Below are 24,836 nucleotides of genomic sequence, written 5' to 3'. Positions count from 1 at the left end.
TATATATATATATATATATACCGGTATGTATTTTTCACTCATAGTACTTACATGCTTTCAGAATGAAAATGTCAAGTGTTCATCTGGAGGAGCAGCACGTGCGTGGTTTGCTGAGCCATGATGTGCACAATGCAGCCTTCCTGTCTATGCTTGCAAAATACCGGGGACTACTCTCCTCTGTATATGGGCCTTGTGGTGCATCTATCCTCGTTCAAAATGCAGCAGGGCAAGAAACTTTAGTGTCATCATCATCTGAGATAGTTAAGCAGCTGTCCTTTGCTCATCCTTGTGTTAAATACATCAATGCAATCATCAGTGCTCAAAATACTTCATGTAGTCTCAATGGTCTGTATGCAGGCTTGCTGTGTGTGAGGCTGCTAGAGGAAACCCTGAAGTGTGAGGAGGATATACCTCATGCTGTTGTTAACTCGGTTTCAGAGTACATTGTAACACAGCTGCTGAATCATCTTGGAAAGTCCCCAGTTCAGGTTGTCATGGATTTAGACATTGGGGACATGAGTCAAGTGATATCTTTTGTAAAGACCATACTAAAAGCTAAAAGCACCCTCGGTCTTACCCCTTCAGTCATAGATTCCCTGAGCATAAGTATAGTAAAAGCATTTCTTAAGAGTGTTCCTAATGAATACTCCTCAGAAGGTTTTGGCCATGTTTCTGTAATTACACGAGATGACTCATCATCATTGGAGAGTCGAGTATTTGATGGAGTTCTGTACCGGGAACCAGATCTGTGTCCGGAACGGATTGCAAAACTGAAGAGCCAAAGGAACCTTAAACTTCTCTTGTTCACTGTTGCTCTTACTTTCATTGAGGAAGAAAATGTGTCTGTTCATTGGAGTGGACATGGTACTAAAGAAGAAAATTTTGTGAATACAGTCCTGCCTTGCCTTAAAATGGCCATGAAAGGGAGGGGCATTCACATTCTAGCCAACCAGAAGCCAGTTGACCCTGTTATCAAATACGAGCTGCAACGTAGTGGATGGATGGTGCTGGAACGGCTTGGGAGCAGTGTGACTGAAGCTGTTGAGAGAATCAGTTTTTGTCAGCCAGTTACCACCTTGATGCACTTATCTCAGCAGCTGGCTACCATTACCCTGGGTAATTTGACTTCAGTTGATCATGTTGTTTGTAATGGCAAGAGTTACATACTGCTTGACCACTGTGAGGGCAGTGTCTCATCTCTGCTATTACCTTCTGCCAGCCCAAGTGTTGTCTCCATCCTCAAGGTAAGTCTTTAAGTACTCTGAATATCATACCATACAGCAATGTGAACTGTCTCTTGATATATATTTATGAGGGACTGAAATGTGATAGAAAGGTCATGTGCCTTTTATATATTTTTTTAATGAAAAAAAATAACAATAAAGTTTAAGTTAATTTAAAAACCATTATTGATACAGATGAGGGCACTCACCATCCATTCACTTGATGTAGTGCTGCTCTCGAGTTCCTGCCCTTTCTTCTCTTTCATCCTTCCTTCCACTTCTGTCTTTCCTTCCTTCATTCTTTCCGCATCCTTCTGTCAACAGGTGACTCTACATTGAGTGACAAGCCAGATGGTTTCTTGTACACCAGGAAACTATTTACTACACTGAGTGGTAACCATATAACCAAATTATGGCGCCTGGTTGTATTGGTGGGTAATTAAGGCACTCCAGTCAGAATGAGCTGGTGCAGGTTTATATCCAAGGGGTGGTTGGGGTTTATTGCTCACATAGCTAATGCCACTCAGGGATGAGTGAGACTGGTCACTCTCTCATCTTAAATGTTAGGACCAACTTGCCTAGCCCCGGGGATCTGTGGCCCTTATGGGGCAACACAGGATTAGATGAATCAGTGATACCCCCACTTTTTTTTTTTTTTTTTTTTTTTTTTTTTTTTTAAATAGAAATTGTGATCCAGTTTGATCAGACTAGGAAAGTTTGATGGTTAGCCAAAAAAGAAGTGTGCAGATTGAGAGAACAATAGGTCAAGGGCAAGGGCAAGTCATGCAGTTTTGATCCAATGTGGAGCCGATGGAGTTGAAGGTTGGGCAAGGATGAAGTGGTGTAATTTTGAGAACAGTAGGCCACAGGACAAGATCAAAATGTTTAGCATGGTATTTAAACCATGGGCATTAGGGTGTTATTTTCCTACACTTTTTTTTTTTTTAAATCATGTCTTCTTTTTTTTGATAAGGGCTAAGACATTGCCCCTGGGTAGAGGACTTTGGTTTAGATTGCAGCATTTTATGACTGGATACCCTTCCTGATGTCTACCAATGACCCTTGGGTGGACTCGAACCTCTGGCCCTTCAGTCAGAGCAGAGTGCTTTAACCCACTGAGCCATGTCTGCTGTTAATGGATAAATGAATCATTTTGTCATTATTAAATAGTCATACAGTACGTCCATCCTGAGTGGAGAGTGTACCCATGGGAAAGTCACTCTACAGCCATCACTGTTTGCCTGGAATGGTGCTTATTGCATTTTTCTTCTAAGTGCCTCGTATCAAAAAGTCAAATATTATGAAATCTTATGTAAAGAAGCAAGTCATAAAATTACCACAACTTGTAATGCAAGTCCATTTCTAATCATGGCAGCAGATCTTGAGTAAAAGTTGATAATTTCAATATGTCAGTACACGTATAATATACCAGCACTGTATATTTACACTTAAGAATGTGCTGTATATGCCATTAACCCCTTAACCGCGGGGCGTCACTTTCGTGATGCTTGGGAGCAAGGGATCATACCGCGGGGCATCGCTTTTGTGATTCTGTGTTATTTTGAATTCACCCGGGCTTCCAAGTGGGGGCTTGTATCATCTATCAGTACTGCCAATGTCCAACACTAGTCAGCACTCCTAATCTCAACTGTACTCCCATCCATTGTTGACAATTTAGCCATTTCTCCCCGTTCTTGACTCCCCTCCCTACCCCCCCTCCATTACCCTATCCTCTCGCCTGCCCGGCCGTGCTACGCTAAGTAAATCTTCCCTGGAATTTTTCACTGATTTCATCCATTGAAATAAGCCCTATGCCCTATTCTTATACCAAATAATATGTACAAGAAAGAAATAAGGTAAGTGAGAGTGCCATACACCTGGAATTGGCTAATTATCACCTGACAACACCTCACGTGCACTCGTTCGCTAATTTTCGCTGTTTATTTCCCCTTGAAATATGCCGTATAATCTATTTTCGTAATAAATATACATATAAGGAGGGAAGGGAGAAGCCTAAGTGATATTTACATTCATCTGGAACTACCTAATTTATAATGTATTGTCTAGAATTCCTGCCAATCATTTCACTGCTATAAATTAGCTGTGTCAAGAGGCTAACGTTGGCAGTAATGAATATCCCTAGGTAGGCCACCACCCCGGCCCACCCTTATCAGTTCACTCTCATCTTCCAAAGTGGAGGTACGTCTGTTCGCTCTTGCTAGCTTCAGGGACTTTTCACCCCCATGCAAAGGGCCCTGTGACCTTTACCCCCTACTAAATCTCGTGTGGAAAGAGGTAAAGGGCTGACAATTGATAAAAGAGTGACTATGATCTTTCTATTGAGTAAAACAGTGCAAGTGGAATTGTAAATAATGTGTAAACAGCAAGTGAAAGTAATGATTGTAAATATACGTTAACAGTGGAAAACAGTTTTATAAGTTACTTCAAGTGACAGTGCATAACACAGTGTAAATAAAATAGAAATGTAAATAACGTAAATAAAATAGAGAACGTAAATAGAAATGTAAATGGGTAGTATTATAAGAATACGAGTATATACCCTAGGAGTAATGAAAGTGGAAGTTTCACTCTAGCATGTCTGAATACTATGAGTTATGAGAGTGAAGGTGAAAGTGACATTCACTCAATGCTAGTATACAGGACGAGAAAGTGAATGCTACATATTTTACTGAAAGAAATTGAATCCCTACAATGACAATAAACTTATGGATAAAGACTGTAGATATATACAGTATAAGTGTTATATAGTAATAGAAATATAAAGTGTGAGAGGTTTTATGAATAATAAATGACAGAGTACCAAGAGCGAACTAGCGCAAGTGCGACGGTCAGACGCGCTCGTAATTTTCATTGCTTTCATTTTTTTTTTTTTTTTTTTTTTTTTTTTTTTTTTTTTTTTTTTGAGTATGGATCCCAAACTACTTGAAAATCATAAAGTAGTGTTTATAGTGTTAATATCTGGCTGTGGTAATCATATTACGGGTTGTCGGGAAGTGTAAAGTGGAGACTTTGTTACCCAACTTCAGAGGTCTCCACAAGTCCTACGGTAACCGACGAAGACTCAGCAAACATTCCAGGAGAAAGCTGAAGGTATGTGCCATAAGCATATATAATTTTAATATTCTAGGACTAATAACTGATTTTTGGCAAATATTTTTTGAGAGTCTGTCGGAGCCCGAATAACCCCACGGCACACACAAAATGTTGGTAAACATGCCCGCGGTGTAGGGGTTAATGCTACCCATAATTACATATGGCTTCTCCACTTTTTCAGTTAACAAATGATTTTCTACAGTGTCTGTTAGTCTGTTTTGATGAAAAATTGAATAAAATTTTAACGATTGCAGTTATGTTGTACCCAGAAGGTTTTAGGATATTATTATGAGCAGTTACTGATATGTTAAATTTTGTTGTCGTGGATACGTGATAAAGGTTATCTTCAGAGTTAGAATATTTCCTTGAAAAGTATGAAACTTCAATCTTAGAAATAGCTGCAGTACTAATGTGATGTTAAGTTTGAAAATGTAAGTGAATATTGTGCAGTCATTGTAGCAATAACATTAACTGATTTTATTTATTTATTTTTTTTATTTATTTTTTGAGATCTTTATTTTGTTTTTGTTGATTTGGAAAAGGCCTTTGACGGAGTCCCTAGAGAGGTGGTGAAGTGGGCAATGAGGGGGCTTTGGCTGGTTGGGGTGGTTATGGCCATGTATGTGGGTGCTCACACCCAGGTGAGAGTGAATGGAGATTTGAGTGATGAGTTTTCCATGAATGTTGGCGTGCATCAGGGGTCAGTCTTGAGTCCCATGTTGTTTATCATGGTACTTGCAGCCCTTTCATGTGACTTTGGAAACGGACTCCCGTGGGAGTTGTTGTGTGCTGATGATTTGGTGTTGATTACAGAGAATGAAAGGGAGGCGGAGGAGAGGTTTGGGAGGTGGAGAGATGGTATGGGGCAAAGGGGTTTAAGGGTAAATGCAGATAAAACAAAAGTGATGATATCTAGGGTTGGTGGCAGTACTGTCAGAGACGAGGGAGAGTGGCCATGTGCAGTTTGCCACAAGGGCGTGGGAAGTAATTCCAACTTGTGTGGTGTGTGTGATAAATGGGTGCATCAGAGATGTAGTGGTATCAGAGGTAGACTGCGAGATAATGCTGATTTTATGTGTACGGCGTGCCGGGGTGAGCAGGTGGAGATTGTCTCATTTGAAAGGATTGAACTTGATGGTGAATCTCTTGAGTGTGTGGATGTGTTTTGTTATTTGGGAGACATGTTGTGTGCTGGAGGTGGGGCTGGAGCTAGCTCTGTGGCTAGGGTGAGAAGTGGTTGGAAGAAGTTCAGGGAGCTCTTGCCTTTCCTGACATTGAGAGGGCTCTCCCTACGTGCTAAGGGGTCTTTGTATGCAGCATGTGTTAGGAGTATAATGCTGTATGGCAGTGAGACCTGGGCAGTGAAGGAGGAAGATATTTGCCGGCTCAGACGTACAGAAACGACAATGATTGGGTGGGTGTGCGTTGCGTCCCTGCGTCCAGGGCCTGGAGGGGCTGGGTTTACAATGAAAGAGTTGAGAGGTAGGATGGGACTGGAGTGTATTGGTGTTGTGATGAGGAGAGGTAGATTGAGGTGGTTTGGACATGTGGAGAGGATGGGGGATGATGATTGGGTGAAGAAGGTGAGAAGTGTTAATATTGGGGGTGGGGTTATGAGGGGTGGACTGGGAGAGATGTGGGACAAGGTCATTGAGTGTGACCTTAGGGTTAGGGGACTGAACAGGGAGGCTGCAATGGATCGTGCAGCGTGGAGAGCCGCCATTAGGTGACCAAGGCCGACACTTGCAAGCATGTTGGAGCCTTTAGAAACGAAAACAATTTATTTTTTTTAAGTACTTCACACATACAGGTACTAAGCTGTACAGAATCACATAGATCTTTTGGCTGTTCCAAAACTTTAAGGGGAAGCATCCTATGACTTTCTCAAACCCAATACAGTATTTAATTAAACCTGTAGGAAATGGAATACAGTAAATAAGTTATGTATAAAATGTTTTAACATGTTAAAAACACAAAGCAAGTATACAGTGCAGCAGAATTGTTACTAAAGCCAGCAGGCTGTACCTTATGGAGTATTAGGTCAAGGGCAAGCTCACCTAATCTTCAGTAGTGGTGACATCTTGTGAAACTTTTTTTTTTTTTATCATAGTTAATAGTTGGAAGATATCCTCAAATTGACATGTTTAACCACTTCTGTACATTATCAGTGTTATTTAACTGAATATCGGACATTCAATAGGCGCAATAGGTATGTTAATATCTCTTATATAACAAGAAAATTACTGTTCCTTGCACATAGGCCAAACTATGATGTGTTGTGATAGCATCACATCAGCCCAGCATTTTAGTCTCAGGCACTGCTTTTTTTTTTTTTTTTTTTTTACCAGCAGCATCCTGCTCATAATACTTTTAACTCCAGCGCTAGTTACCGGTGTCATATTTGCAACTTAAGTATTGATTGAGAAGTTTATGATTAAACTGTCTGTATTTCACTTCCTATGATCTCCAGTCTTTGAAAACAGTGTCCAGGCATCTCAAACAGATTTTAAATTTGGCTCCCTATTGTATTGTTTTTGTTTTTTCTTGGAAGGAACAGTTTGACCTTTGGTTCCTTCTTCCTTGTGTGTATATATATATATATATATATAATGTTCCCTCGCACAGCGAACGTATTCAGAGTAAACGATTCGCCTAGTGAACGAGCAGAGGGTAATCAGGTCCACAAAACCATAGTGAACGAGTTTACCCCCGAGTGAACGAAATTGGGGAAAAGAGTAGGCCATAACTGCTATCTCCCATATTGAACAACCCCCCCCCCCATCCCCTAGTAGATGCTGCACAAGAGGCCAGGTCTAAGCAACTTGTTGGGCAGAATCCAACGGAGGACGAAGATTTGCCTATGTCGAAGATTAGTAAAATTCTGGCGGCAGTGGATGTTCTGAGAGAAGGAACCAGCTACCTTAGGACACAGGAAGTGCTCAGTGGAGTAGAAACCACTTTTCGTTATTACACTGAAAGGCACAATACGGAAGTCATCATGAGAAAAAAACACTTATCACACACTACTACTGAACTCAAGAACAACAGTAGCCAGTTGCCTCCACATCATCTGCTACACTTCCTGGTGAAGACAATGATGTGATGTCCGTGGGGAAGTGGTTCGGTCAAGTGATGAGGGCGGGACTGGTGATGGGAACAAGGGAGTAGAAGGTGATGTGGTGGGGTCACCCTAAGTGTATCTCCCTGCCTCGGATATTAAAGGCAGTCAGGATTTCCATCTGCTCCACTTAAGGTAAATAACCATGTTTTTCATATTTTATATATATGTACTGTATATGTTTGAAATGTGCCCTTTGGTACATCTCTGTGCTCAAAAAGTAGACTTTGAGGAAGTGGTGCCGCCCATATGCTATTTTTCCCATAAACTCATATATATCCATCCATCCATCATCCAATCTTACATTGCCCCATGAGGAGCGTAGGAGCCCGGGGCTAAGCAGTTGGTCCCGACATTTAAGATGAGAGTGACCAGCTTCGCTCATCCCTAAGTGGCATTACATGAGCAATCAACCCCAACCATCCCTTCGATATAAACCTTCAGCTCAATCCGACTGGAGCGCAATAATTGCTCACTAAACCACCAGGCGCCAATACTTGGTTATATGGTTACCACCCAGCTTAGTAAACGGTTTCCTGGTGTACAGGAAACCATTTGGCTTGTCACTCAGTGTAGAGTCACCCACAGGCAGAAGGAAGAGGAAAGAATGAAGGAAAGACAACATATATATATATATATATATATATATATATATATATATATTGTTACATAGCCTATGATTTCATCATCCTTTGTGTAATTTTAACGCACAGTTGCTGCATGTTTGATCACGAGCGTGTTCTGCCTCAGTCCCCCCCTTCTACCGTTATAGTAGAGTAAGTCGTTCTCTCTGTTATTCAGAGCGGGATTTTCAGCTTTTTGTCCCCACGGCTTCATTTGCGCGTCCTTCTTACAAGTTGTATCAAGCTCTGCTGGCCCCTATATAATGAGCTCAGTCTCTGCAGCATTGCCACTTAGATCTGCTCCTCATTTTGTTCACATCTCTGTCCTCCCCTGTACAGATATTATTATTGTGAGTGCTCAAGAAATCTCCAAACATCTAGCAGCTGTGTGTAATTTGAGTATAAGTGTTGTTGCATTTTTTCTTGTACTGTGTAGCATGAGGTTAATTCTTGGGCCTAGTGAGGTTTTTGATTAATGTGGGGTTTTATATCAGTCATTTTTGATAATAGTTTGTATCTGTAATAATTTATCTGGCATTCACTGAGTATTATCTGGTATCTCATTTTATCAGGGCTGACTTAGATAAATTTACTCTTGCTAATTTCGTGTTAATAGAGGCTATTGCAGTTAACCATATATTTAACCTGTTTATTTGCCATTACATTATCCTTATGAGTCCTGAATGTTTTGTTGTTAGTTTAAGCATTAAACTTTAACTTGTAATTTTACCTAACTCTTTTGTTTTGAACCTGGAACTTTACGGGACAGTAGTGACTCTTCGTATTCTCACTTAAAGTGTACATTATCTTTCTCTGTTCCGTAACATAAATTTGGCGACCTCATATCAGGATATTCAGGATATTATCATAAGGATATTGCTTGATATTTTGTGACTGTTACTTATTAATTATGTCTACTATTACTACACTTGATGAAGCCAAAGATATTTTGTCAAATGTGCAAACAGTGTGTGATGTAGAAAACAGAACAAAGAATGAACTTAAGCTTGTTGCTCAACAATTGGGAATTGCTGTTCGCTCTCATCATTCTAAAGATCAAATTGTTGACATGATTAATGAAAGCTTGTTTAATTTAACTCCTCCAAATGAGCAAACGCAGATTGAATTAGCTAAGTTACAGCTAGCCCTGCAGGAAGCTCAGGCTAAGGAGGCGGAGTCTCGTGCTAAGGAGGCGGAGGCCCGTTCTAAGGAGGCTGAGGCACAAGTTGAAATTGCTAGGATTCAGGCAGACCATGAGTATCGCATGAAACAAGGTGGAACTGGATCATCTAGCTCTGATGATTTTGATGTGGCTAAAAATGTTAAACTTGTCCCTCCTTTTAATGAATCTGATTTAACAAAGTATTTTCAGTTGTTTGAGAGGGTAGCTACAGGTTTTAATTGGCCTAAGGAGTATTGGCCAGTACTCCTTCAAACTGTTCTCACCGGTAAAGCTCAAGTAACTTATGCATCTTTGCCTCAGGATCAATCTGATAATTATGATGTAGTTAAGAGCTTGTTCCTGAAGCCTATAGAGTAAAATTTAGGACAACTTACAAGCAAGATAAGCAATCCCACGTTGAGTATGCAAAAATCAAAGAAGATCTGTTAGAGCAGTGGTTAAATTCTAAGAATGTGGATTCTGATTTTGACAAATTTAAGCAGATGATTTTGCTGGAGGACTTCAAAAGGTGTATTTATAAAGATGTAAGCCTATATCTTGATGAGAAAAGAATAGATAATTTGTCTGATGCTGCAGTTTTAGCTGATGAGTATGTTCTCACTCACAAGAGATATTCTAGAGAAAAAGGGAAAGCTGAGAGTAAGTACGTTGCCTCTACTCAGAGTACAGGTAACAGGAAAGAGAATAAAGATGATGTTTCTCAGGAAGTAAATACCAGCTTCACCTCTAGATTTCAGAAAAGTAAATGTACTTATTGTAGTAAGCTTGGTCATACTACGGAGAGATGTTTCAGGAGAGACAGCGTGATGTGAACAAAAAGGAGTCTTTAAATATTCAGTCAATTGGTCTAGTGTCCACTCTTGAGAGTTCCCAGAATTCTTTAATTGAGTTAACTGAACCTGCATTGAGGGGTAACTTAAATTCTCATGATGGAGCTCCTCTTTTGAGCAGTAACGTGGGTGACACTCTCAAGAGTTCATGTGCTAATTTCCTGTCTGATGGTTTTGTCAGTCCTCTGGACAGTAATGACAGGAAATCAGTTAAAATATATCGTGATACAGGTGCTTGCCAATCCCTTATGCTGACCAGTGTTCTAGGCTCTAATGTTAATTCCTCTGATGAAACTGTAATCTTACAAGGTGTAGGGAATAATTACTTCTCTGTCCCTCTGTGCAGAGTGAATTTAGAGTCTGGTTTTGTTAATGGTTCCGTTATGGTTGGGTTGGTTGAGACACTCCCAATGTCAGGTGTAACTTTCTTACTTGGAAATGATATTGGTGGAAGTCAAGTGTGTCCAGCTCCTCAGTTGTCTAGTGAGCCAGTGGCTGCGGCCCAGGATTGTGATGTCCCTGATGTGTTCCCTGCATGTGCTGTCACTAGGGCTAAGTCTAAAGTTACTGGTGATTTAGAGGATAATGATGATGATGATGTTATCCTAGCTGACACTTTTCTTGCTAATTTGGACCACTCACCAGATGAGGCAGTACCCCGTAGTGTTGATAATTTGTCTCGTCAAGAGTTGGTTGAGTTGCAGGTTGCTGACCCTGAGTTGAAAGGTCTAGCTAACTCTGCTTACAGTGAAAGAAGAGTCAGCCGGTGCTTCTACTTGTTATTATGTAAAGTCAGGAGTACTTATGAGGAAGTGGAGACCCCCAACAGCATTAGCCGACTGTGAATGGGAGGTTGTACATCAAGTTGTCATCCCTCGTGTTTGTAGGCAGGATATCAATCGAGTGGCTCATGATTCCAGTTTGGCAGGACACCTTGGAGTGAGGAAGACTGTGGCACGCATTTTGAAACACTTCTACTGGCCAGGTATCTTCAGGGATGTTTCCTGGTATTGTAAGTCTTGTCACACCTGTCAAGTTGTGGGGAAGTGTAATCAGACCGAAAAGGTTGCACCTCTAGTTCCCATTCCTCCTTTTGAGGCGCCTTTCACCCGTGTGTTGGTGGATATTGTGGGCCCTCTTCCTAAGACTTCTTCAGGATTTTCTTGTGTGTTGACCATGATTGATATGGCTACTCGTTATCCTGAAGCCATTCCACTTAGAAACATCTCAGCAAAGAACGTGGTTAAGGAAATGCTAGGGTTCTTCACAAAGTTTGGTCTGCCCAAGGAGGTACAGTCAGACCGGGTAAGTAATTTCATGTCAAACGTTTTCAAGCAGTCTCTGAAAGAGTTGGGCATCACCCAGATCACGTCTTCAGCTTACCATCCCCAGACCCAAGGAGCGTTGGAGAGATATCATCAAACACTCAAATCGATGCTCAAGAAATACTGTTTGGAACATCAGAAAGACTAGGATAAAGGTCTTCCATTCGTTGTGTTTGCTGCAAGAGAATCTCCAAATGAATCACTGGGCTTCTCACCTTTTGAACTACTGTTTGGCCATGAAGTAAGAGGACCCCTTAAGTTACTCAAGGAATGCTGGCTGTCAGAGGAAGATGACGTCAACCTGCTGGAGTATGTGATGAAGTTCAAAGAACGGCTGTCCACTGCTTTACAGCTGGCGAGAGAGAATTTAGGAGCTGCTCAGGAGAAGATGAAGACTTGGTATGATAAGAAGTCCAGGTTACGCCACTTTCAGCCAGGAGATCAGGTTTTGATTCTGCTACCAGTTCATGGGCAACCTCTTCAAGCCAAGTTTAGTGGCCCTTATTTCGTGGAGAAGGAACTCAGTGATGTCAACTATGTCATCGCCACACCAGATCGTAGAAAGAGCAAGCAACTATGTCACATCAACATGCTAAAGTTATATCACAGGCGGGACGAAAATAATCCAGTCTGCACTGTAGCTGTTCCACCCGAGTCTGCAAGTGAAGCTCTCCCATGCAGTATGAGCCTGAGTGATAGTTTGGGGAAGAATCCTGATATCATGAATGATCTCCAGACTAAGCTTTCTCATCTACCTCCCAAGGAAAGGCAGGAGTTTTCGGCATTACTGCAGGAGTACCCGCAAGTGTTCCGTGCCACTCCAGGAAGAACCACTGTGTTGATGCATGATGTCGATGTTGGAGACGCAAAGCCAATTAAATTGCCTCCTTACCGTGTGAACCCAGTGAAAGTTCCTCTCATCCAGAAGGAGCTTGGCTACCTGTTGGACCACAAGATGATTGAGCCCTGTCAGAGCGAGTGGAGTTCTCCTGTCACTCTAGTCCCTAAGCCAGGTGGGTCACAGGGGCTTTGCATCAACTACAGACGTGTTAAGCAGATAACCAAAACAGACACTTACCCTCTCCCTCGTGTGGAAGATTGCATAGACAAGATCGGAAAGGCTAGGTACATAAGTAAGTTTGATTTGTTAAAGGGATACTGGCAAGTACCTATGACTGAACGTGCTAGGGAGATCTCATGTTTTGTAACATTAGGAAAGACCTTTGCATGGTCTGTAATGCCATATACAGATTGTTTTAGAGTAATAAGAAATTTCCTTTGTAAATTTCTTTTTTCTTTGTGGGGAGGTGTTACATAGCCTATGATTTCATCATCCTTTGTGTAATTTTAACGCACAGTTGCTGCGTGTTTGATCACGAGCGTGTTCTGCCTCAGTCCCCCCCTTCTACCGTTATAGTAGAGTAAGTCGTTCTCTCTGTTATTCAGAGCGGGATTTTCAGCTTTTTGTCCCCACGGCTTCATTTGCGCGTCCTTCTTACAAGTTGTATCAAGCTCTGCTGGCCCCTATATAATGAGCTCAGTCTCTGCAGCATTGCCACTTAGATCTGCTCCTCATTTTGTTCACATCTCTGTCCTCCCCTGTACAGATATTATTATTGTGAGTGCTCAAGAAATCTCCAAACATCTAGCAGCTGTGTGTAATTTGAGTATAAGTGTTGTTGCATTTTTTCTTGTACTGTGTAGCATGAGGTTAATTCTTGGGCCTAGTGAGGTTTTTGATTAATGTGGGGTTTTATATCAGTCATTTTTTATAATAGTTTGTATCTGTAATAATTTACCTGGCATTCACTGAGTATTATCTGGTATCTCATTTTATCAGGGCTGACTTAGATAAATTTACTCTTGCTAATTTCGTGTTAATAGAGGCTATTGCAGTTAACCATATATTTAACCTGTTTATTTGCCATTACATTATCCTTATGAGTCCTGAATGTTTTGTTGTTAGTTTAAGCATTAAACTTTAACTTGTAATTTTACCTAACTCTTTTGTTTTGAACCTGGAACTTTACGGGACAGTAGTGACTCTTCGTATTCTCACTTAAAGTGTACATTATCTTTCTCTGTTCCGTAACAATATATATATATATATATATATATATATATATATATATATATATATATATATATATATATATATATATATATATATATATATATATATATATATATATATATATATATATATATATATATATATATATATATATATATATATATATATATATATATATATATATATATATATATATATATATATATATATATATATATATATATATATATATATATATATATATATATATATATATATATATATATATATATATATATATATATATATATATATATATATATATATATATATATATATATATATATATATATATATATATATATATATATATATATATATATATATATATATATATATATATATATATATATATATATATATATATATATATATATATATATATATATATATATATATATATATATAATATATATATATATATATATATATATATATATATATATATATATATATATATATATATATATATATATATATATATATATATATATATATATATATATATATATATATATATATATATATATATATATATATATATATATATATATATATATATATATATATATATATATATATATATATATATATATATATATATATATATATATATATATATATATATATATATATATATATATATATATATATATATATATATATATATATATATATATATATATATATATATATATATATATATATATATATATATATATATATATATATATATATATATATATATATATATATATATATATATATATATATATATATATATATATATATATATATATATTATATATATATATATATATATATATATATATATATATATATATATATATATATATATATATATATATATATATATATATATATATATATATATATATATATATATATATATATATATATATATATATATATATATATATATATATATATATATATATATATATATATATATATATATATACTGGTGGGCAGGGGTTCGCCTCCCCACCAGGGTTGTAAAAACTTTGGGAAGCATTCACCACGCCACTGACCACTTTTGCGGACACAAGGGGTGCTGTGGTTGAACCAGTGTCGCATACTAATATGCTTGCACCCAGTCGGCTTAAGGCGGGCCGATTACACTTGGTTCACAGACTACACACACATCCAAAGCCACTCCAACACAACAATTACACTCACAAGCACTTCTCACCCTACATACAGTCTCTTCCAGACAGCCTAAGCCACTTGGTAGAGATATATTGGCCGTATTGTCCCTGCTTCGGTAGGGATAGGCCGGTCCTGCAGTGGACCTCAACGGCTGATGATGATGATGATGGTATATATATATATATATATATATATATATATATATAATTATACAGTTTAGGAAGGTTTAGTGGGTAATTAAGGCGTTCCAGTCAGATTGAGCCTGCGTAGTTTTATATCCAAGGATGGTTGGTGTTTATTGCTCACGTAATGCCACTCAGGGATGAGTGAGGCTGGTCACTCTCATCTTAAATGTCAGGACCAACTTGCCTAGCCCCGAGCTCGTACATTCCTCGTGGGGCTACAGAGGATTGAATGGTGAATGGATGAAACACACACACACACACACACACGTTTAACGATGCAATTGGTTAGGTAAAAACCCATCGTTAGGCGGGGTATCATATATCGGGGTAGTTTTAACATGTAAAGTAATGGGATTCTTTTGTACAGCTTTGGGTTTCCCCTAAACTAAGTCCAAAACCCATCCAAATATGCCCAAAAACAAGTTTAAAGCCAATCTAAATTGCCTAACAGCTGTAAAAGAAGCTAACGTAAGCCTAACACTTGTAAATAACTGACTAAAACCATCAAATAAAATCTGAAAATTGTCAAATATAAGTCTGGGAAAAATCAAACTTAGCCCTTTGAGATTCCGATGACGGTTTTAATCGTCATTTTAAAAGAAACTTCTGTAAAATATTCACCATAAATCGCATTTAAGCATCATAACATTGAGGCTCGAGCATGATGTCACAGAATGGTTGCTCTATATGCGTGGCGGTACTGCACAACCGGTCTGACCCATAGCTTTGTTTCTTTATAACTTTATTCTTGGTGAATATTTTTCTACATCAAGGTATAAAATTTTTGGTTTTCGCCTAACTTCAACACGTTTGACTTTTTATTTTCTTTTTCCTTTTATGAACATACTACGATAAAGTACAACTATTCAGTTTCAGAATAACACCACAACCAGCATCCTATCATAAAAAGTGTATTTGCACTGACCGATCAAAGAAAAACATCGCGAAGCGAATATGGCCGAGACTAAAATAAAATTGTGCATCTCTTTCCTTTTGCTTTACTGTACAATGAAATGCAAAAATTACCATAATCTGTATATCATTGTAAAGGTAATTTACTGTATTTTTGCATGGTTTAAACCAAATTTACATATCTTTACTCATTATTTTTTGCCGAATATTTTTCTATGGGAAGGTATAAAATTTTTTCGCCTAACTTCAATTCGTCGGTTTGACATTTTATTTTCTTTGTTCTTTTTTGAACATACTGCAAGAAAGTACAACTATTCAGCTTTAAAATGGCACCAAACCAACATTCATGAAAAGTGTATTTACACAGAGTGATCAGAGTAAAATATCAGGCCACGAAGATGTGGGTCAGCGTGAGTGACTGTAGTACAGGCATAATCTGCCTGGCCCAGAAACCTGATAGAGTTAGTAAACTGTACCCCTAAATGACAATGTTCATCCCACCTATGACTAAAACACATTAATGTAAGTCTAAAAACTGTTTATAAATCAACCAAAACACACATTTTTAGTCTAAAATATCATCAAAATCGGTAAAAATTAATAATAAAAACCCATCGTTAAACTGGGGTTTGGCCATCGTTAGGCAGGTTTTGGTGATATTTTTACCACCATCGTTAAGCCAGGGTACCGTATGTCGGGGTGTGTGTGTGTATATATATATATATATATATATATATATATATATATATATATCCCATTGGATCCCAGAGTTGCTGGGCGAGGCATTGCCCTGGGAGGGTACTAAGCGTACTGCCCTCCGCATGTCGGCTCATAGTCGTGAAGCTCATGGGTCCCTCCCCGGGGGTTTCCTACTTTATTAAGACTTGAAAATTCCCAGTTTTGTCCAATACTGAGGACACTGGGCTCCAATGGGATATATATATATATATATATATATATATATATATATATATTTTGTCCATCCATCCATCATCATCCAGTCCTATGTTGCCCCATGAGGAGCAGAGGAGTCTGGGGTTAGGCAAGTTGGTCCTGACATTTAAGATGAGAGTGACCAGCCTCACCCATCCTTGAGTGGCATTACGCGAGCAGTAAACCCCAACCACCCCTTGGAACCTACACAAGCTCAATCTGACTGGAGCACCATCACCCACTAAACCACCAGGCCCCATAATTTGGTTATATGGTTACCACCCAGTGTAGTAAATGGTTTCCTGGTGTACAGGAAACCATTTGGCTTGTCACTCAGTGTAGAGTCACCCATAGGCAAAAGGGAGGGGAAAAAAAAAAAGACAGACAAGGGAGTGTAATGTCGGGTGTAGGCTGAAGGATGTGGAAAAAATGAAGGAAAGAAGAGGAACGGGCAGACACCCAAAGCAGCACTACATCGATTGAGTGAATGGTGAGCGTCCCCACCTACCACCAAGCATACATATTTATATATTTTTAAAGTAAGGAAGAAGGAGCCAAAAGGCAGGTACCTGCAAGATTGTTCCCTCCAAGAAAAAAGCAAACAAGGTAACAGAGAGCCAAATTCAAGATCTGTTCGAGATGCTAGAACACACTGTGTTTGAAAGACTGGAGGTCATAGGCCGTAGGAAGTACAGACAGAGGAAGGCAGTTCCAGAGTGGACCTGGTGCAAACATGAAGGACTGGGAGCAGCAGCTAACTCATGCATTAGAGAATTGGACTGCAAAGGGACGAGAGTTTGCTGCTAGACGGGTGCTACACATCTGCCGTAGTGGTGGAGCAGACAGTTCTGAAGAGTGGTTACCATTGATATAGCGTGAGAAAAAATATACAGATGCAACTGGGTGGTGAAGAGGCAGAGGTTGAAGGAAGCCAGTAAGAGGAGAGTTGATGAGATGAAAAGCCTTTGACTCCACCTTGTTGAGAAGAGCTGTATGTGGGGAGCCACCCCATACATGAAAGTTCTACTCTGCCTGGGCGAATAAGATCCGTGTATAAAGTCAGCAACTGCATGGGTAAAGAAGGCATGGAGTCAGCTAAGTACATCTAATCTCTTGGAACCAGATTTTACAAGGGAGGTAATATGATCTTTCCAAGATAAATCCTGAGAGAATGAAACCCATAGTATGTTCAGAGATGATAAAGGATTGAGATGTATATTGTTAAAAATCAGAGGATGCTCCCGAGGAAGATTTTGATTGGTTGAAAGATGTCATAACTGAGTTTTTGGTTTATTAATAAGAAGATTACTTGTACTCCAACCAGAGATATGAGCCACGTGAGATGTGTGCCATAGCCTCATCCATTAGTTTGTTGAAGTAGCTGCTGAAGTGGACGCTGCGAGAAGCAGATGGAACAGTGAAGGGTGGAGTCATCAGCACATGAGCGGATAGGGAAGGTCATTGATGAATAAAAGGAAGAGTTTGGTGATAAGACAGAGCCCTGAGGAACAGCACTGTTGATAGCTATAGGAAAAGAACTATGGCATCTACAACAGCAAGTATAGAACGACCAGAAAGGAGGCTACAGATGAAGGCATAGACTAAAGGATAAAAGCTGTAAGAGGACAGTTTGGAAGTTGAAGATTTATGCCAGACTCGATTGAAAGCCTTTGAGATGTCACATAAATGGCAAATTTTTCACCAAACTCCTGTAAAGAGAATGACCAGGATTTAATCATCCCCGAGCTAGGCAACTATGGTCATATAGCCCTGCTAGGTTACAGGAGCGCGCTACCACTCCCAGCAACGGTGGCCCGTGAGAGGCTCGAACTTGCAACCTCCCGATCACGAGCTCGACGCTCTACGTCTGAGCCACCACGCTCCCAAGGGTGACCAGGAGTGTGGAAGGAATATGAGATCACCAGTGGAGCGTCCCTGGCCGAACCCATACTGATGGTCAGAAAGAAGATTGTGATAAGATTTTTTTTTTTTTTTTTTTCTTTTTTTTTAAAGATTAAAAAACGTGTGTGTGTGTATATATATATATATATATATATATATATATATATATATATATATATATATATATATATATATATTCAAAAACTTTAGAAATCCAGGATGTTTAAGCTGTTGGGCAATAGTTAGAGAGCCGAGAGTGGTCACCCTTCTTTGGGACAGCCTGAATGTGAGAAGAGATCCAGCTCGAAGGAAAAGTACGAGCTGACAGACAAAGGCAAACGTATGTACCTGGTCAGGGTGTAAGCACAGACGCATAGTTCTTAGGACAACAGGAGGAACCCCAACAGACCCCTATGCCTTGTTAGTATTGACAGTGATGGCAGAAAACACAATTGCTGAAGAAATTTTAATGTCCACCACGAGGAAGTCAGAGGGCAGAAGTGATAGAGGAACAGCACTGGAATCGTCTAAGGTGGAATTGGAGGAGAAATTCTGAGCGAAGAGTTCTGTTTTATCAGCATAAGAAGCACCTACAGAGTCATCAGAGCAGAAAAGAAGGAAGGACGATGAAGTAAAGATGTTTGAAAGGTTTTTGGCAAGGTGTCAGAAGGAGCAGGAAGAATTTGAGTCAGAGAGTTCAGAGCATGTAGTACAAATGAAATAACTTTTAGCACAGCGAAGGACAGACTTTGCACGACACGGGCAGCAACATAAGAGAAATGAGAGTCAGGGATGGGTTAGCTCTGATACCTGTTGTAGGCCTTCTTGTTGCAGACAGCATAGTTACAGGATAAGAGAAAGAAAGGTATGCTTCCATGAATGCCCAAGGCACACACTGATGGCTCTCGGCAAATGGAAGCAATAATCAATCCAGGAAAATCAAAGTAATACCGCCTTAGGGCCCCCAATCAGCAGCTCCGAAGTGCCACAGCCTCCGCTTCTTGGGAGGGTCCACAGACCTTACTGGAGTGAAAGGACATGTTAAGGTTTTAAGGTTGTGATCGGAAGAGTTCAGTGAAAAGATTAACAGCGTAATAAGAAAGATTTATTGTAGGAAAAGGTCAGGTATGTTGGAACTCCAAGGCAGGCAAGAATACGGGTAGGGTGCTTTTACAGACTGCTCTAGGTCACTGAGGATAGAAAAGATGCAGCCTTGTTCACCAGGTGGATCAGTGAAGGGAGGAGAGACCCAAAAGTGGCGGTGAACATTGAAATTTCCTAGAACGGAGATTTCAGAGAATGGAAGAAGTGATAGAAGTACTGTAAGATAGTCAAAGAATTTTTCCTAGTGGAATTAGGGGATAAGTACACAGCACAGAAATATTTAGATAGAAAATGATAGGATGGCTGAAGCCAGAGATTATAGAATTGAGAAGAAGCAAGTTCAAGAACACGAGAGCAAGATATGTTGCTGCTTACATATACACAACAGCTACCTATGGCTTTAAATTGAGTACCGTAGGAGGATACAGAAAAGGGTTTGCCATCAGTTTCCTTAGACATCTGTGTCTCAGTGTGGAAAAGAAGGTGAGATTTAGATGGGAGGTGGTGGTCAACAGAGAGAATTAGAGGAAAGGCCACGAATGTTGCAGAAGTGAATAAGTGTCGGACAGTTGTTCCAAGCACCATTCTTGACCATCACTGGGAGCAATTATGCCCCCCCCCCCCCCCGGACTATGAGGCTGGGCATTGAAGTGCTGTTTCTTTTAATGCTGAGTAGGAAGTGTGGTGTGTACAGTGCTTGTAGTTTGGTGTTGACAGTTCGAGGAAATTGTATGGGAGAATATGCTGGACAACTCTGTTACTGAAACACTGAAAAAGTTCAACAAAGGGGAGATGGTCAGATGCCAGTCCTGAGGGCTGATGAAACGGGATCACCAGCTCTCTCCGCCATTGGCTTCCCATCCACCTTGGGAGTTACGTTGCAACGGCCATTGTCTTGACTAATTATAGTCACAGCGACTCCCATGGAAGTCTGCCTCGAGCGTTTCCAACATACTGTACCAACTGTTCCTCAAGCATGTTGGAAAAGTCATTCTGGGCTACCAGCCACCCCCTTTCCGTTTATGCTTTCTTAGCATACCATGTTAAAAGTGGCTTGCCTGTGTTTTCCTTAGTGCATGGTAGGTCTCCTTTTTGTTTAGGCATACAGTTGTATGTTGTAGTCTTGTAGAGAAAATGAACAAGTTAATACTGTATTCTGTATTGTAAACAGACTACATAAGATAGACAGGATATTTCTTTGAAGCTTGATTATGCCTTAGTCTTACACTGCAGCATTGTTTTTCAGAGTTACATTAAAACCTCATTTTGTCAACTTAGTCTGGATTGATGATGATGTGCGATTATATATTTGGATGAAGATTTGCCCAGGAGAGGTGCACAGTGCTAAATTAGTGAACTCTTCTGATTATTTAGATCAGCTGCATGTAGACCTGTTTTTGGTGCTACCAGGAGAGAGAGGCTGACGAATGAGGATATAAAGGAGCGTTGTGGTGTGGATGTGGATGTGATAGGAAGCGTTATGAGGAACACACTGAGGTGGTTTGGCCATGTGGAGAGGATGGAGGGTGAAAGACTGACGAAGAGATTGTATGTGAGTGAGGTGGAGGGGGGAAGAGGGAGGGGGAGGTCGAGGATGAGATGGAGAGGTATATGAGAGAGGGGGGTGTGAGTTGGGAGCAGGGCAGTGAAATGGCGGGGGACAGGGCGACTTGGAGGCGATTTGTTTGTGGCCACCCCAAACGGGATTGAGGCGTCTGGCAATAGATAGATAGAATTGTATAAGTAGTATTTTTTTTTTTTTTTTTGCATTAATGGCAGCATCACCAGTGGGAAAATGAGTTATGTACAGCATTTGCCAGATTACAGTACAAGGTACTTTAGCTTTCATATATCATTCCCTAATATAGAAATCTGTAGTAGCTCTTGCTGCATTGTTGTATCTCTCTCTCTGTGTATATACAGTAAACAGTATTAATGAAATGGTCTTCAGGAAACGGTGGAGAGTTGTCTGGCAGCGCTAAGGATGGTGGTGGTTGATGGGAAAGTGGTGGCAGGAGGTGGTTGCCTGGAAGCTTGGGCGTCCTCATATCTCTCTGATCACCTATCTGGAACTGCCACCCTTCCTCCAGGTGCCACCCCACATCATCTTAATAAGGTAAAAATTGTTGTCTTTATATATTGGACTAATTCTGGATGTGAACTTGTTGGCTGGAAGGCTGAAGTTGCTCTTCTGCTGCAGTCCACTCTCCTTCTTTTGGGAGGAAAGGAAGGAGTTGAGGGATATTTAGATAACCAGGTAGATCTTGATTTATCGATAATGATTGTTTGAATGAGCGATGATGATTCCTGTACAACAGACTTTGTTTTGCAGGTAGGCAGTGCCTTTGTACAAGTGTTGATGGAAATTGCCCTCCTTCCAAGTGGTGGATTGACAACCAAGTTGGACTGGTCTGTTGATTCTGTGTTTCACCACCTCTGGCACACCCCACCCAACATTGTGAGGGAAACTGGTAAAACAGACAACTCATCAAGCATCCCCAAGCACTGTGTCTGTGGACTGGTGCAATGGGAAGCAGTGAAGTACAGACATAGTGGAAAATTACAACCTGTAGAACTGAAAATCAACCCTGTCCAGTTCTTACAAGGGAGGCAGAAAAAGAGTAAGATTTGCAAATTAACTGGAGCTGATTGTAGTAATGCAGATAGTGAAGGGAGTTATACCAGTAGGAGTGGTGGTGGACTCAGAGGACGATGTATGGAGGAGGATAGCCTTGAGGGCTCCCAGACTACTAGTGAAGAGGAAGTAGACAGTTTGGAAAAGGTAATCAGCCATCAGGAAGGTGAGATAGATAGTTTAGAAGGCAAACTAGACAGTTTTGATGATGATGAAGATAGTCTTGAAGGACTTTTAGACAGAGTTGTTGAGAGTAACAGTAGAATGGAAGACCCCACTTATGAAGCCAGATTGGAAGGACATGTCTCAGAGGCCTTATATGACAGCTTCCCAGCCAAGTTTAATGCTGTGAGATTGGCTCTTGAAAGCTTCAGTCAGCTTTTACACATTGGACATTGTGTATTTGACCAGTAAGTGAATGTAATCAGAATATTAATTTTAATATTTTATCCTGTGGATTGTAGAATCCTTTTTTATTTATTATTTTCTTTCTTATGAAACACTGGATATAAGGCTAAGAATAGCAAATACTTCTTTAAATGTTAGTTGAAAGCCTTTCAAAATTGAAAGACTTTCAATTAAAATTTTATTTTAGAATTGTTTGTATATACAATAATAGCAGTGTAAGATGTACCAAATAAACTGGACATAAAATGTATTGTTCAGTTTTTTAATGTGTCGGGCTTCAGGGCCTATTCCTAAGTCCCAGTAGTAGTCCTATATCTCCACATGTCATCACTTCGGTGCTAACACCCACCATCCATACTGAATATATACTAGGGCTGTCTCATACAGGACTGGTGTACTGGCATTAGCGGGGGTACTTTCATGACATGTTGGCGGGTCTTCTGGTAGATCAGAAAAATCTGCTTTTTATGATATTCAAATCCTTAAACTGCTCCCTGCCCCAGCCAGGATTCGAATTGGAGTCCTTTAGGACTGCAGGCCGCCTCTACTGATTCTGCCACCGCCTCCCCGTATATCCAGTGAAACTTGCTGTATGAAGTAGTCATGAAAGAAGTACCTGTATAGAGACCATTAGAAACTGAGGTTGATGCAGAGTTATTTATTTGAATAAGATACATAATATATAGTATTCTGTTTCAAAATATGATGCCTGGGGCATCGTGATGCTAATTTTGTTGAACGTACCGGTGTTGCACTAAAGTACTTTTATAGAAAAGTTATTTGATGCATATTGGGAGACCAAGAGTGGACCTTCATGCAATGTTTTAATGTCCGGACTGGGTAGTCCAGCACCAGGTCTCTACATTCTTGATGGGACAATGGGTAGATGGATGGACTCATTGCTGGTTTGAGAAAATAGCTGGACACAAGCCAATCTTGTGTAGTACTATAGTAGTGTATTATTTATATTACATTAGCCCAAGCATATCAGCACCAAAGCTTGGAGCTTTAAAACAATCAAGAAAGTCAAACCCTAGCTGAAATACTGATTTATTAGTCCCCTACCAGTGAAACCGGTTGGAGACTCTAAATTTGTGTGGTTCCATCAGTACATGTGCAATTTCATGTCCACTCTGTAACTTCCACATGCATGGACAGATTTTGATATAACGTCGCACAACAGTTCCCCATACCATGATCATGTGTTGCATGCAACAACAAACCATCTACTTCCATGGTCAAAAACATATGTATTGTTATTATCCTGTACGGAACTTTGTCTTGCATGGCAGTAAAAACATGAAGGTATGATGAGGAAGCTGTTTAACTGTAGTATGTAAATTGTAAATGCAGGGCAGATACCAAGTGGTATATTGCAATGGTGCTCACATCCATAACCTAGGCACTGAGCCTATGGCAGGTTATTCACCCATTACCCTGAGATACACTGCCAATGCATCATTCAGGTTACCAAAGTTACCTCCACTAGGTGTTGCCCAATGTACTCTTATCCACCAACCCACAGTGGGTTGAGGGACACTAATGACAACTAGCATAAGCTACATTCATTAGGATTAAACCCAGGAGCTATCATGCCAGTAACTTCAATGAGCCAGCAATACTAATCACTGAATGAATTATGTGAAAAGTTGTGAATGAGATTAACCTCTAATGGGAAAAAGACCCATCCTGTCAGGGGGGGGGGGGGGGAAGCTTGTTAAAAAAAATGACTGCATTTCTCTAATTTAACTCGGCAAAGAAAACTCCTGCCGTGTCACCCATCCCTATTTATGTACAAACTACCTTGTCCTTCCACCTTATTGCATGGTTTCTCCCAGACACCCCATTCATACCATATACAAAGTATAAGCTTATGTAATTGGGAGGGTGGTGGTGGGCGGGTGTGAAGGGGGTATATATATATATATATATATATATATATATATATATTTTTAATGGGGGAGGGGGAAGTTAGTGGTAAATTATACCTGTACAAACATCTATATCATCTCTTGACATTTCCAATGTTATGGTCATTTAATGAATTTTGTTTGGTAA

The 24,836-nt window shown here is 39.7% G+C and overlaps 2 protein-coding genes across 2 annotated transcripts in view; both read left to right on the top strand.

Annotated features, from left to right (window-relative positions):
• Positions 1–192, top strand: part of LOC145406852 (uncharacterized) — a 37,953-nt gene extending 37,761 nt beyond the window's left edge. Inside the window, exon 4 of the mRNA XM_080277959.1 lies at positions 62–192. The gene's annotated coding sequence lies outside the window, so the exon portion shown is untranslated. The remainder of the gene's footprint in view (positions 1–61) is intronic.
• LOC145406851 (molecular chaperone MKKS-like) lies at positions 69–23,368 on the top strand. The gene is made up of 3 exons (XM_080277958.1): positions 69–1,244; positions 21,687–21,851; positions 22,068–23,368. The coding sequence occupies exons 1-3, from the start codon at positions 69–71 to the stop codon at positions 22,782–22,784; spliced, it is 2,058 nt and encodes a 685-aa protein (XP_080134084.1). The 3' UTR covers positions 22,785–23,368.
• The last annotated feature ends 1,468 nt before the right edge of the window (positions 23,369–24,836 follow it).

Source organism: Coenobita brevimanus, chromosome 71 (genome assembly GCF_032717465.1).
Source record: "Coenobita brevimanus isolate Jiangsu-jjx chromosome 71, ASM3271746v2, whole genome shotgun sequence".
In the NCBI taxonomy this organism is placed as follows: domain Eukaryota; kingdom Metazoa; phylum Arthropoda; class Malacostraca; order Decapoda; family Coenobitidae; genus Coenobita; species Coenobita brevimanus.
Note: the sequence above shows the minus strand (reverse complement) of the source record. Positions and strands in the feature narration are given on the sequence as shown.